Source organism: Arachis ipaensis, chromosome B02 (genome assembly GCF_000816755.2).
Source record: "Arachis ipaensis cultivar K30076 chromosome B02, Araip1.1, whole genome shotgun sequence".
Taxonomy (NCBI): Eukaryota; Viridiplantae; Streptophyta; class Magnoliopsida; order Fabales; family Fabaceae; genus Arachis; species Arachis ipaensis.
The window spans coordinates 89,853,331-89,867,327 of NC_029786.2; the positions used below are offsets into that span (position 1 = coordinate 89,853,331).

At 33.8% G+C, this 13,997-nt stretch overlaps 1 protein-coding gene across 1 annotated transcript; it reads right to left on the reverse strand.

Moving 5' to 3' along the window:
- On the reverse strand, positions 10,738-13,997 carry LOC107625670. Its single transcript, XM_016328363.2, has 3 exons — positions 13,267-13,997; positions 11,411-12,172; positions 10,738-11,167 (listed from the first exon to the last, which is right to left on the reverse strand). The coding sequence occupies exons 1-3, from the start codon at positions 13,939-13,941 to the stop codon at positions 11,003-11,005; spliced, it is 1,602 nt and encodes a 533-aa protein (XP_016183849.1). The 5' UTR covers positions 13,942-13,997; the 3' UTR covers positions 10,738-11,002.

Sequence of the window (13,997 nt, forward strand, 5' to 3'; positions counted from 1 at the left end):
GTGTGAATTGAATTTGAATATGAAATTATGGTTTGATTGTTAATAAATATGATTGATGTGGACATTGGGTCGGAGGCCGTGATGGGGTGAGGAATTTTTCACGTGGTAATTGGAGGTAAGTGTTGTAATTGATTGTAAGATTGATTAGATTGTTGAATTGTTGATTATGGATGGAAATTGTTGGAAATGAATGATTCACTGGATAATTGGTTGATTAGGTGTTGAAATAGTTAGAAAGGGGTAGAGAATTTATAAATACATGTCGGGTACGCTTAGAAAAGGTTTTGGTATGGTTTAGAAGTGAGTTGGATTGAAAACTGGTGAGATTAAGTAATTGTGCAAAGTTTGGTAAAAATCAATTTTTGACAGGGCTTAACTTGGCGCTCGAAGTTCGTAATCAAATGAAATTAGTTCTAAATTAAAGCTAGGTGAAAGATCTTTAAAACTATATAAGGATGAGGGAAAATAAAATTTTGTAGAAAAAGTTATGAATATTGGAAAATGAGGTTTAGAGCTGAAATATGAAATGTTGTAGAAAACCAGAATTTTGGCATGTGTGTCCACGCACACAATGGCACCTAGGGGAGTTCGGTTTGCGGTTTGGTTCGATTTTTTGACAAAAATTCATCCGATCCAATGTTATTTTAATTATACAGTTTGGTTTGGTTTGATTTTTTATCGAGATCATCCGAACCAAACCAAACCAATTAATATCAGTTTGGTTTGGTTTGATTTTTTCGGTTTTTCAATTAATTTCAGGAAAAAAAGTTTAAAAATTACAAGAATTGTTAGAGCCAAGACTGGAGTATAAAATAATAGTAAAATGGATGTGAAGGTTGTGACATTCATGACAAATTAGTAGAACTTATTCAGTAAAAATCAAGTTCAATTAATCATGAAAATGAGCAAAGTTGAGGGCTGAGGATGGAGCAAAATACCCGCTAACATATTTATCGGCAATAAAAATACCTGTTAACATATTTGCCAGAAATTAGACATTAGCCGTCTTATACTTTGTCATTAAAAAAAGTTTTAGTGACAATTATACAATTGACAGTAAAAATCTTTTTAATGATCGCAAAAAGTATATAATTATCATACTAAAAATCTATTACTAAAAGTGATTTTTGTTGTGGGTGCCTCAATAACACTCTCATATATTAATTATAGTCAAGGTTGTCAAACTCACGAGTCTAGATAAATTTGTGGAGCTGACCTAGACTCGACTCGTAAACTCGTACGAACATTGGCTCGAGGCATTTTCTCTACCCCTTCTTAATTAATTACTTGGCTTCGTGGCAGGATGCTTACTTTTTTTATATTTAAAAAATATGTCCGAGGTTATCTCCGAAGTGAATGGTGGACCAATTCAGTCACGTTTTTATGTTCCAATTGATTCCTTTTTTTGATTATTCTCAAAGGAGAAGATTTGGACCTTGGACATATCATAGTTCCGAATCGAATCTCTTTAGAAAGAAGATCTTTTGTCTCATGGTAGCCTGCTCCAGTTCCCTTACGAAACTTTCGTTATTGGGTTAGCCATACACTTCACATGTTTCTAGCGATTCACATGGCACCTGTTATAAATTTTTTATAAAAAATATATATATCATGTATAATATATATATATATTTATATATATATTTACTCAAATATAGACTTTTAAATGTAACAATTTCAACATCAAAATACATAATATATTAACATAATACTACAACTATAACAAGTACTTTAGACTACACATTCAAATTCTTCACAAGTATGCATTTAGTTTAACATAAAACACACGATCACAAAATCAAAGCTTCATATAAAACAACCGAAAAAACAACAACAAAGCAACAATTAAATGTTCTAATAAAGTAAAACTCTAAAACTGAAATTTTCAAATATCTTCATCTTCCATGGTATCAACATCATCATCTTCACCATCTTCATCAGAAACATCATTTCAGTAGATCTAGGAATACTAAGAACTGAAGACCCTATCCCTGAACCAACATTCTCAGACATTTTGTACTTTTGTCCTTGAATCAACAAATCAACAAACCAAATAATTAATTTAGCAAATTTATCCACTTATTTTTATCCATCTTTGAATAATAATTAGAAATTATTTTAGTGTTATCCACTAAAATACAGAATTTCAAATTCAGTTGCAAAATTATCCACTAAACAGTTGCAAAATTAGTTATTACAGAGTTATCCACTAAACACTTACAAGGTTATCCACTATCAAAGTTGATAAATAATAAATTCAGATTTTAGATTTCAATTGTAAAGTTATCCCCTATCAAAGTTGATAAATTCATAATTAACACTAAGAAGTAACAACTACAAATTACAAGAAGCAACAATTAAGAATAAACTAAACTAACACATTTCAGAGTTTAATCTTTCAGATATTCAAATTAATTAACAAGTAACAACTAACTAACAGTTTAACACTAATAACTAACAAGTAACAACTACAAATTACAAGAAGCAACAATTAAGAATAGACTAAACTAACACTAACATTTCAGAGTTTCAATCTTTCAGATATTTAGATTCATTAACAAGTAACAACTAACTAACACAATAACACTAACAACTAACAAGTAACAACTACAAATTACGCAGCAGCAATTAAAAACAGACTAAACTAATACTAAGTAACAACTACAAAATGCAGCACTTCAGTAACTAGTTTTGTTTTAAACCATTCCTTAATCTGAATGAATGAATGGAGTCAGAAAAGTGACAGGCTGTGCTGAGGAACCAGGCGTTGCTGTGCTATGCACGCAAATAAGCAACGGTAGCGTCGCAGATGGCAGAGGACACGACGAATGACGACAGCATGATGAAGTAGCGGACAGCAAAGGCTCCATGAGTCCATGTGCTTTGATGCAGAACAAATCCAACATAGAGCAGAGTGAGAGAGTGAGAGTAAGAGAACAACGGAGAGGGAGACAGTGATGAGCTGTTTGGGGAACGGCGGCGAGGGATGGACGGCGGCGAAGGACGGGCTTGGGGAAGAGCCGAAGAGGGCTTGGAGAAGAGAGTGAGGGCTTGGAGAAAAGAGTGAGAGTGTTAGCACCGTTTGGAATTAGGGTTACGTTGCTGAGTTGTTCCCTTTCTCTTTTTTTTTGTTTTATTTTTTTGCGTCAAAAACGACGTCGTTTTGGCAAAAATGGGCATTCAAATCAACTTCGCTGACTTGTTCTCAAACTTGCGAGTTTGACCGATTCTGTCCGAGTCTATCCGAGTCTACCCAAAAATAAATGTGTGTCCGAGTTAACTCGATTTCATTATCTAAACTCATAAACTCATACGAGTTTACGAGTTAACTCACGAGTTTGAAAACAATGATTATATCTATTATTTGAAAAATATTTAAACTGTGTTAGCTTGACGAGTTTGAACAAATTTAGAATATTAGTACGTATTAGTATAGAATATTCTTATTTCTTTAATTAATCACTATATTCTTATTTCTTTAAATGAAAATAGCAACACAAAGTAAAGACTGAAGACTTATTTAAAAGAAAATAATCAATATATATAAAAACATAAAAAATAACATAAAAAATTTCTACTCTAAATAACCTTATCACCTGTCCAAAATGCCTGTTAATAAGATACTTATTAATATATAGTATTATAAATAATATTACAATTTGTGATATTTATAAACTTCGAAAAATTAGTAAATAATTAGTTAATAAATTAATTTTTTAATAAAAAAATTAGAAATGTTAATTTTATAGTAAAATAAGATAATGCTAATTAAAACAAGAATTTTAACACTAATTTTAAAGAATTTGGCCTAAAATTGAATCAAACGGGCTGAATTGATCAAACCGAACCTAAAATGGGCCCAAGACCCAACCAATTCATAAAAACCAAATGAGCTCAGCTCATTCCTCATTCATTAAGTGCCCCACACTGAGGAACACAAAGAGTGGTGAGGAAGGGTTTCAAAACCTTTGGATTCAATTCAATCCACTATAACTTCTTGCTCCGAGCTCCGATCGCCGATCGCCGCACTGTTTGTGGCTACGCGATCACCGCATCGAGCTCTACAATTCCATCGGAACAATTTCATAGGTAAGCTACTCTATCACTCTCAGCCTCTCCTTCCCCCAATTTTTCGAAATTATGTAAATGGTGTTGAATTTTTGCCATTTTGATGTATTAGGATTCGATTGGCTTGAGAAAAATATTCACTCTTGCTTGTGTGACGCTTGGATAAGGTGAGGATTCGAGAACCCTAGTTAATTTCTTGAATTTGGGTATTGGGTATTGAATTAGTGTATGGATATGTGAACAATGTGAACTTAGGTGTTTATGCACATATTGGAACGTGATTTTGGACAATTGAGGCTTGGTGGAGGATTGGTGTGAATACTTTGGTAATTTTTGGACTTGTGGGGCTGTGCAGTTTTGGTGATTTGACTTGGATAATACGTGAAAATTGGCCAAGATATGGTTTAGGTTTCGCATATTTAATATATAATGTTCTGTGAAAACTTAGGCTAGATGATCATAGGTTAGGAATTGAATTGTATTGTTGTTGAATGGTTATAGTGAATGGTATAAATTATGTTGCCATTGGTTTTGAGGGTGAAATTGATGTCTTTGTTGATGAATTATGAAAGTTGCGTGTGATGATATTGAATTATAATTATTGGTGATTAATGAGATTGAGTTATTCAATTAAGAATTTGTTAGAAGTGGTGGATTGATGAATTGCGGCTTGGATAAGAAAGTTGAGAATGCTTGGTATAGAATTGGTAAGTTTTGGATTGAGTATGTATTGATGAGTAATGGTTTAATAACATAAATGTATATGTTTAGGAGGGATGAATTATGATTTTGTTGATGTATTTAAGAGATTGATGCATGACATTGTTGATTTGAGATATGGTAGGATATGGTGGTTGTTGTAGTGTTGGTTGTATGCCTAAGAATGATAGTATTGAGTTTTTTGTGGTAAAAATGGAGGTTTGAGGTTTTGAATAAGAACTTGATTTTTAAGTGAATTTCGTCGAGCCATAACTCGGCTTCCGGACCCCTAAATGATTTCAAATTTATTTTATTTAAAAATTGGGTCCGTGAAGTTTACGCCGTTTGAAGAACGGAGGAAAAATGATTTAAAACGAAAAAGTTATGTGCGTCGGAAGTTTGGTGTTTAAATTAGCAAATCTGCAGAATTTGGACTGGGTGAAATTTTTTGGAAAAACGTACACCCACACGTACGCGTGACATGAGACATCCGCGTACGCATAACCCTCATTCGCGGAAGGTGGCTACTGCCTAGTGCTAATGTGTATGCGTAATCAAGGAATGCGTGCGCGTCTTGGGCTAAACGCATACCCACGCGTACGCGTGGCCCTATTTCCTGCAAAAACTAAATTTTAAGTTTTTAAACTGAATTTCAAACTTCTAAACCTTCGTTTTTGTTCTTTTAGCCCTAAACTATAGTAGTAAGTCTAGTAATGAGCTGAAGCTAGGAAAATGTGATAACTTGAGAGTGAAGTAATAATCTTATATGATGAATTAGGTACAAATTGCAATAATATGAGGTGTATGTATGAGATCAGGCTAGACTATGGCTATAAAGAATGAATGTAAGGAAATGATGATGATAAATGATGAGATTTGGGATGATTGTATGTGGTCGGAATGGTCGAGATGTATGTGTGGCCGAAATGGTCGAGATGGCAAGGTTTGGGTGTAATCCTGCTTGCATATTAATTTGAAAATGTGTTCGATGGCAAGTTAAGGACGGAAGTTCCCTCTCTTGTCGTGATGTGGATGTTGGGAAGGTGGAAAGGCACACTCCTTCGATGTGGAAAGGCACTCTCATTCGTGAAACCTCCAGGAGAAGGTGGAAATGCACTCTCCTTTGTTTATGATCCTCCTGGAGATGCGCAACCTAGAGACCAATGTTTGGGTTAGCTCCAGATGTGTCGAGTTTTGGCAAAGTAACCGACACGTGAGTCATGACTAGTAGGATAGACATTCATCATATGCATTTTGTTTGTTTGATTGCTATGCCTTATTTGGGATTGCCTAACTGAATATATTATGATAATTGTGATAATTGCTACTTGCACTACTTGTCTCCTACCTGTGCTTGCAATTGTCTGTTTGTATGTATTTGTAAACCCACTGGAGATGGAGGAACGGAGGAAAGGTGGTTAGGATGGGTGTTAAGATAAAGTTTAAGTTAAGTTTAAAATTTTCTAGACACCTACCCTTTTATGGTTTCTGTTTAGTAATTTTAAGTTTTATAATCTGAGTGTTGGCGTTCTAGGATTGCCTCTGGCATTCTCAGGACCTTATATATTATATGCGTGGCACATTTACCATGCTGAGAACATTCGGTTCTCACCCCATACTGTGTTGTTGTTTTCAGATGCAGGTCGAGAGGCTCCTCGCTAGGTGTCTGGACTTCTGAAGCGGAGTAGTTTATGGGTTTTATTTTGATGTGCAGTTTTGAATATATATGTACTTAGTTCTTCTCCAAGAAACTTGTTTATTTTGTCCCTCTTAGAGGTTTGAGGAGAGTTAAGATTTTATCTCTGTATTTTGGGTATTTTGGGACATGTATATATGTTTGTAAATATTCTCCGGCCAGCCTTAACTCCGCAGGCTGAGCTAGTAGCTTGTTATATCGTTCTCTTGACTCTCTATTCCTGTTTCCTATTTAGCCATGATTTTAAATTTTAGCTTTCTTCTCACGTAAGTAACCCTTATTTCTGAGCGTTGCGTTTTTAATTTTGCGATTTTGCTTTACCTATTCTTCAAGGCTCCTAGAATACTACATTCTTTCAATTATTAGTGAATTATATTTTATTTTAGAGTTCGTAATATCACACCACTTCTATTTTACGATTTAAGCATAAAACCCTGTGTGGTAGGATGTTACAATATTAGGTTAAGAAGAAACGTGATATTTGTGTGTTAATGTACAATGAAGATTATTTATTTATAGGTTAAGAGTACGAATTTAATTATAATGATAAAATTAAGGTGAATTTTATTAAACTCTTTATTTTAAAGAGTAAATTATTTTTTGTTATATGTTATAGTATTATTAATTGAATATGTTGATATTTTATAATTAAATTTAACCATTCATTTAATTTAAATTTTGATAACTTAACTAATGAACTATAGTATAATTCTTTTTACAATTTATAAAAATTATTAAAAAAGTTCTATTTTATAATTTTTTTTTCTCAAACCACATATTTAATTATTTATTAATCATTTTCAACCAAAAAAAATCTCAAAAAAATAAAATGAATAGATAAAAAAATTCAAGACATAAAAAATTTTCATTTACACTCTATCACTTGATAATTCTATCTTACTTCTTTTGTATTTTTCAAAAAAAAAAAATCATTCTTCGTACAAGAACTTCTTCGTACAAAGACAAAAACAATTTAAAAAAACGGTTAAATTCAGAGTTTCGGAGTTGTTGACAACAGGAGAAAAAAATGGAGATAAAAAACTATGCAATCTACACGTAATTTAAAATTCAAATTCAATTGGATGAAACTAAGTGGGTTTTGAGTTTGATTCATAGTTTAGTAAGGGAGTTTCACACTATTTTTACTATGTATCAATTTTTGTCTCCTCCTTTGCTTTGTTTGCATTGGGTTCCACCTCCAATTCATTTTATTAAATTGAATTGTGATGCTAGTTGTTTTGTTTTTTTTGGCTATGCTGGCTTTGGTTGTATCATTCACAATTCTCATGGATGTTGGTTGAAAGGTTGCACTGGAAAAGTCGAAGTGTGCAGTGTTCTTTTTGCTGAATTGTATGCAATTTGGAGATGTTTACTTCTTACTTGAAATAGTGAATTTCGTGAGATTATTTGTGAAACAGACTGTTTAGAAGCTCTTTTCTTAGTAAACCAAAGAATATTTGGTAAGGATATTTTGAAATGGGATTTGGCAAAGCATATACAGGATGTTATGAATTGGAATTGGAGAGTCTCTATTCTTTTAATTCAGAGAAATACAAATAGTGTTGCAGATTGTATGGCTAAAGCAGCTGCTTCTAGCGCGGACATTCACTCGAATTGGAGTCAACTATGGAGTGAACTTCAACATCTAATAGATTTAGATATGAATCTAGCCAATTAATTTAGTTTTGTCTTTATTTTTTTCTTTTTTTTTCTGTTTAGTCACAATAAAAAAAAACTAAACGGGTTTATTTTATAAAATGTGTTGTTATCTCAAATTTTTTTATGAATTTACGTGCTTTTATATATATATATATCAATTTATTTATTCATTAAGTTCATTTAACATGCACGGCTCTAATTTAACTATAATTGAAAATAAATTTTATTGTAATGAAAATTTTTTTAATAACTACCAAATATATATACTATATATGAAGAAGTTTTTTGGAAAATATGAAGAAAATAAGAGAGAATTATCAAGATATAGTGCGTTTGAAAATTTTAAATGTCTCTTGAAAATTTTTAATATTTGCTTTTTTATCTTTTGATTTTTTTTGGAAATGATTAATAAATATGTGATTTGAGAAAAAATAAATTACAAAATAAGATTTTTTTAAATAATTTTTATAAATTGCAAAAGAAATTATACCATAGTTAATTAGTTAGGTTATAAAATTTAAATTAAATAAAAAGATAAATTTAACCATCATAAATTAATTTATTTCAATTAATAATATTGTGACATATAACAAAGGATAACTTACCCTTTAAAATAGAGAGGATTAAGTAGAATTCACCAATAATTAATCTAATATCAAACTAAATAAATATAAAATCAATCTGAAATATACCAAGATATAATATTAATATATAATATCTTAAATAATATATTCTACTAATACTCATCATTAGTAGTCAGCAGTTTACATATTCATGTGACTTGTTGAGGATTAGAGATCCTCATCACTTTACTAGCCATTAAATGAAGCTTAGCTTGTATCTCGTACCTTAATCATATTATTATCAAGTTCAGATCTTCACTGCACAAACAAAACAAACTTAACTCACTCTTTGAATTCCTCCATGTCTCTCAAAATTGCTTTATAAACGTATACAATATTTCTGTATTGCCTCTTATGGCCCATGTTTATCAATAATTAATTTGTTGTATCAAGTTTTTTTCTTACATGATGTAAGTTTTGGACCTACAAAATTGTCTGAAAAGTTTATAATAACTTCGGAGGCATAAATTCATTTCATATGAAGTGATTTTAAAATTCTAAGAGTAGAATGAAAGAAAAAGAAAAGAAGAGGTGACATCTACAGGGTAATTAATCCCCCCCTTCCCCTCATAAAATGCTAGATTGAGTTAGTCAAATTAAGATGTACCTTAAATTGTAAACCATAAATCCTAATCAGATTTAGTGAAATTCCTTTTAATAGAACATAATCATAATAAGTTACATTTTAATTTCTAGCATTTCAACATTTTGTACCTTATATGCATCAGGTGGTTCCTGCTCTTTTGCTTTTCTTTTAGTTTTGAAAATATAAGGTTGGTATTAACGAACCAACTTTTACAAGAAATCACACCTCGGAGAATGCAAGGATATAGGAGTTGGTCATGGTTTGTCCAGATTATCACATGATACAACTTCTTCATAATTTATTAAACTTGTCTGCAACAACGTATAAAATGATAGGATCCTTTTCCACCAAATCAATGATTCATTACAATATGATGATGATATTCTAGTCCTCATCAATAATAGAATGCATGTGGTTTCCTCTAACTTAAAAAACCATGCCAATTAAGTTTTTTTGCCTAGAAATAATATTGTCATCAATCATAGAGCTAGTTAAACTCTAAAGTGGTCCCTCACAAAATATACTAATTTGGTCCCTAAGTTCCCAATTACACTACTTATATCCCCAAGATTGAATAAAATACACCTAGGTGGTCCCTTACCTATTTTCCGGTCAAATTGCTTGTCGCGAGGAGTGACTTGGCACTGACTTGGCACCATAAAGTGTCTAATGGTTATATGAGGTGGCAATTAAAACTGTGTAACCCAGTTTGGAGCCCTTGAAGGTAATGGAAGTTCTATTCGATCAACGATAAAACGCCAAGTCAGAGCAGACACAAAAACCCTAGCTAATAATCTAGTTTCAATGATTTTTTATCAACCTACACAAAATCCATAAGTAAAATCCACAATGATGCATACCTCAACACGGTAAAAAATGGAAAAAAAAAATTTATTTACTGCATACCTACCTCTGTGTCAGGGGGTTTCGCAAAGAAGCTTTGCTCCTTCCTTCAACGATATCGAGCCAATGATGACTAATGTTCCGACGAACTCCAAATGGCTTCACCACAACAACCCTCACGATGACTCGCAACGTGGTTTATGTTCGAAGAAGACGAAGTGACATCTTTGCTATGGGGGTTTGAACGTTTTAACTCCCCTATAGTTGAAACAGTGTCGTTTTATTATGGGTTTAGTGCCAAAATTAATACGACAACATTTCAGGTTGTCCAGCGTGGTAATCATTTGCCAGGTCACTCTCGACGGCAAGTAATTTGACCGAAAAATAGACAAGGGACCACCTAGGTGCATTTTATTCAATCTCGGGGATATAAGTAGTGCAATTAGAAAGTCGGGGACCAAATCAGTGCATTTCGTGAATCTCAGAGACCATTTGGGATTTAAGTCATGATAGAACGTATACACCTACTTTGTTCTAGTTTGATAGGATATAATCATTGTATATCATGAACATAAAATATACTCTGTTGAATACCATCATTTGAACATCCAAAAGTTAGTGTGTACATAAAGTATTCCAGAACTTAGGTAAGTCCATACCACTGGAAAGAAGAATCTTAACCTAGTATTGGTGTGTTAGGTAAAGGCAAAGCATGAAGTATCTGTACTCCAAATTTACAATAAGGTCTAAAGTTCTTAGTTCTTGATCAAAGCAAAATAGTAGGACTATGGTGGGTAATGTATGCTCCAATTGCAGGCGTTGGAGTATTCAGGGTTCTGGATTAGGTTCCTCTTTTAAAAGATCATCAAGACGACTAGTGCGCGTATACTTTGATGCCAAATTTGATTCTTGTCTCGGCACATCCAGAAAGTCTTGCAATCCGGTAGTCAGTGCTTGCTTTGATGTCAAGGAAGCTCCAAGGAGGCTTAAAGCCTGCACCAGAAGTTTAAAATAATGAAGAAAAGGCATCACATTAAAAGGAGAGGGATGAGAGTTAGAAGTGCTAAAAAGATTTTAGCATAGACAAAGTAGTCCCTCGAGATTTAAAAGTGACGTATTCGTCTCTCATTGTGCAGAAAAGGCAATGGATTGGTCATTCCATACAAAATCCTTAATATGTCCAAATTTTTTTAAGTAAAATTTCTAAATCTAGTGATAGGTGACTAGCTGCCATACCTCTGCCTCACCAATGCTTATCACCTTCATTTCAAGATCATCAATGGGAAGATTCAACTCTTTCAAATAAGAAATGCAAGAGTCACCAGAAAGTGGCCTCACTCTTAAGTCATCTCCTACGGCATACAACGCTGGTCTTCTCACAAACCCCACAACACTTTCTTTCAATCTCTTTGGGGATCTTGGGTCTAGGGCAGTCAGAAGTTTTACGCCGGCAATGTCAGAATTTGATTTGGAAACCACTCCCCCGGTCCAGGTAACTTCTCTTTTTCTATTACTATAGTAAGGATCTGGCTCATATGTCCCTTTTCCATAATAATACGTAGGAAGTTCCCCCTCAGGAATGTTGAGCAGCTGATTCGGACAACTAAATTGTGGCGCTACACCAGGATTGAGCAACACAGAACGCGAATCTGTACACCATGAAGAATCTAAGGTCTCCACACTCTTGTACAAGTTATCAACACATCCAACTGAAGTGTTACCACCTAATTGCTTCACAATGGACCCCAATGGTATGGTGAGTAAGCTAAACATGAAGTCGACAAAATCTTCCTTAGCTTCTGCAAACATTATCTTGTTTTGAGACTTACTCTGTACTATCTTTATATCCATTTTACTCTCACTGGTTGCAGGCCTCATAACTCTAATTGCCGATGCGAATGGGTTTAATGGTTTGTCTTTCTTCTTGGAGTCGCTTGCCAAAACCATATTAGTCAAAGGCTCATATGAGGTTATGGTATACTTGAGCAGGTTCAAAATCTATAAAGAAAAATGAAAAGAAGCAGGTTCTTAATCAAAATAACAAACATAATTCACAAACATAACCCGTTTTCACTAGAAAGATGAAATTTCATAAATGAAACATCAGGTATTAAACTAAACCAAACAATAAGAGCTATACTATACTGTACAATCAAGATGTGCAAAGTAACTAACTGAATATTACGACTTACAAACTAGCCAAATTAAGAATATTAAATAACACACCAAGGAATTTACATTTAGACACATAAGATTCATGCACCAGCCCCTTGAGTTTGAAGAATAACAATGATTAGCAACAGCTTTGTTCCATAGGCAATGTTAGAGACAAGGAATGAACTTTCTACCACATGTTTATGGAGGCTTTGAACAATTGCAATGCCAAAAACAAATCTGTCTAATAGCTTAAATTGTTCATTGAAAGTTAACAGATGGGGTAATACATATAACACAAAAGTTCATAAAAAAAGCAGATATAAGAGATAGCACATATAGATAGGTTGTTCAATGTTTAGTTAATTTCAAGCTACTTACATGAACTAAAACGCAGCTAGTATACGTGAATGAAGATTAGCCACCGAGTATAGCTAATTCAAACTAACTCTAACAATCTAACTGCATAAGTTAAACACTAATCAAAGGCTACTACTTAACTACCAAATCCAAATCAATGGATTTAGTAAGAAACTACAAAACAATAGCCAGATGCCACATTTTGGCCACAAACCTAAGGGAATAAGTCTATGAATAATCTTTTTTCTGTTTTTCATAACAAAGATGCTATTTGAACAACTCTTCCAGTCAACTTCCCATACCATGTGAAGTTTTGCACGGACCGTGTTGGGGGCACTCGCGCGTGCAAAACTTCTTGGCCATAAAAGTCTAGAGGACCTGTTTCAAATAGCATTTTTGTTTATCTATGCATATTATTCACTTAATTCAAATTCAACCAAGGTTGGACACTAGACTAGATTATTCGAATTCGAAATTACTGAACTAGCTACATAAGAAAGCAAAATCTGTGTGGCCAATTCAAAGATAAACTAAAGCAGAACTTGATGGTGCAATTAGAAAAAGATAAAAATGATCACCTCGTCCTTGCCAATACTACGAGTAACTTGTTCAAGCTGAGTCAAATCGGAATAGCCAAGTTGATGCAGCATCTGCACTGAAGTCACCAAAGAACTCGGCACAACTGCCAAATCATCAAACACAAGAAACAAAGACCCATTCTCCTTCACAAAAACCCCACACTTAGCATCATCCACATTGACATGACCATTATTATTACTATTACTCTTCTTCCTTAGTTCCCAATCCAAATCGTGAGGCTGTCCATTAACGGGATTCCCACAAGCACAAATCAGGTTGCGGAAAGTTGTGAACTTGCAGGTGCAGTACTCGCAGACGAGAAATCTCGGTGAGGGTTCAGTGTCGTCGATGTTGAAGAAGAGTTTCCAGCACAGTGAGTCGCAGGGGTTTCTTGGGAACAGTAACATGTGCTTGCATACACTGTTCCAGACATCGTTTTGGGTGAGATTCTCAACGCTTTGGTAGAGGTTCGTGATACATCCAAGGAGTGGTGGCGGTGGTGGTTGTTGTTGGTGGTGGTTGGTGAGGAGGCGAATGATGGTGGCGAGTGGAAGGGAGAGGAAGCTGAAGAGGGTGTCGACGAAATCCTTGGTGGATTCAATCGCAACGACCTTGTTGTGTTGTTTGTCGATAAACACTTTGATGGGAATTTTCTGTTCTTCTTGTGAAGCCATGCCTCATTCATTGCAGAAAAAGAAAGGCGGGTAAAACATATGAACAAACCAGATGA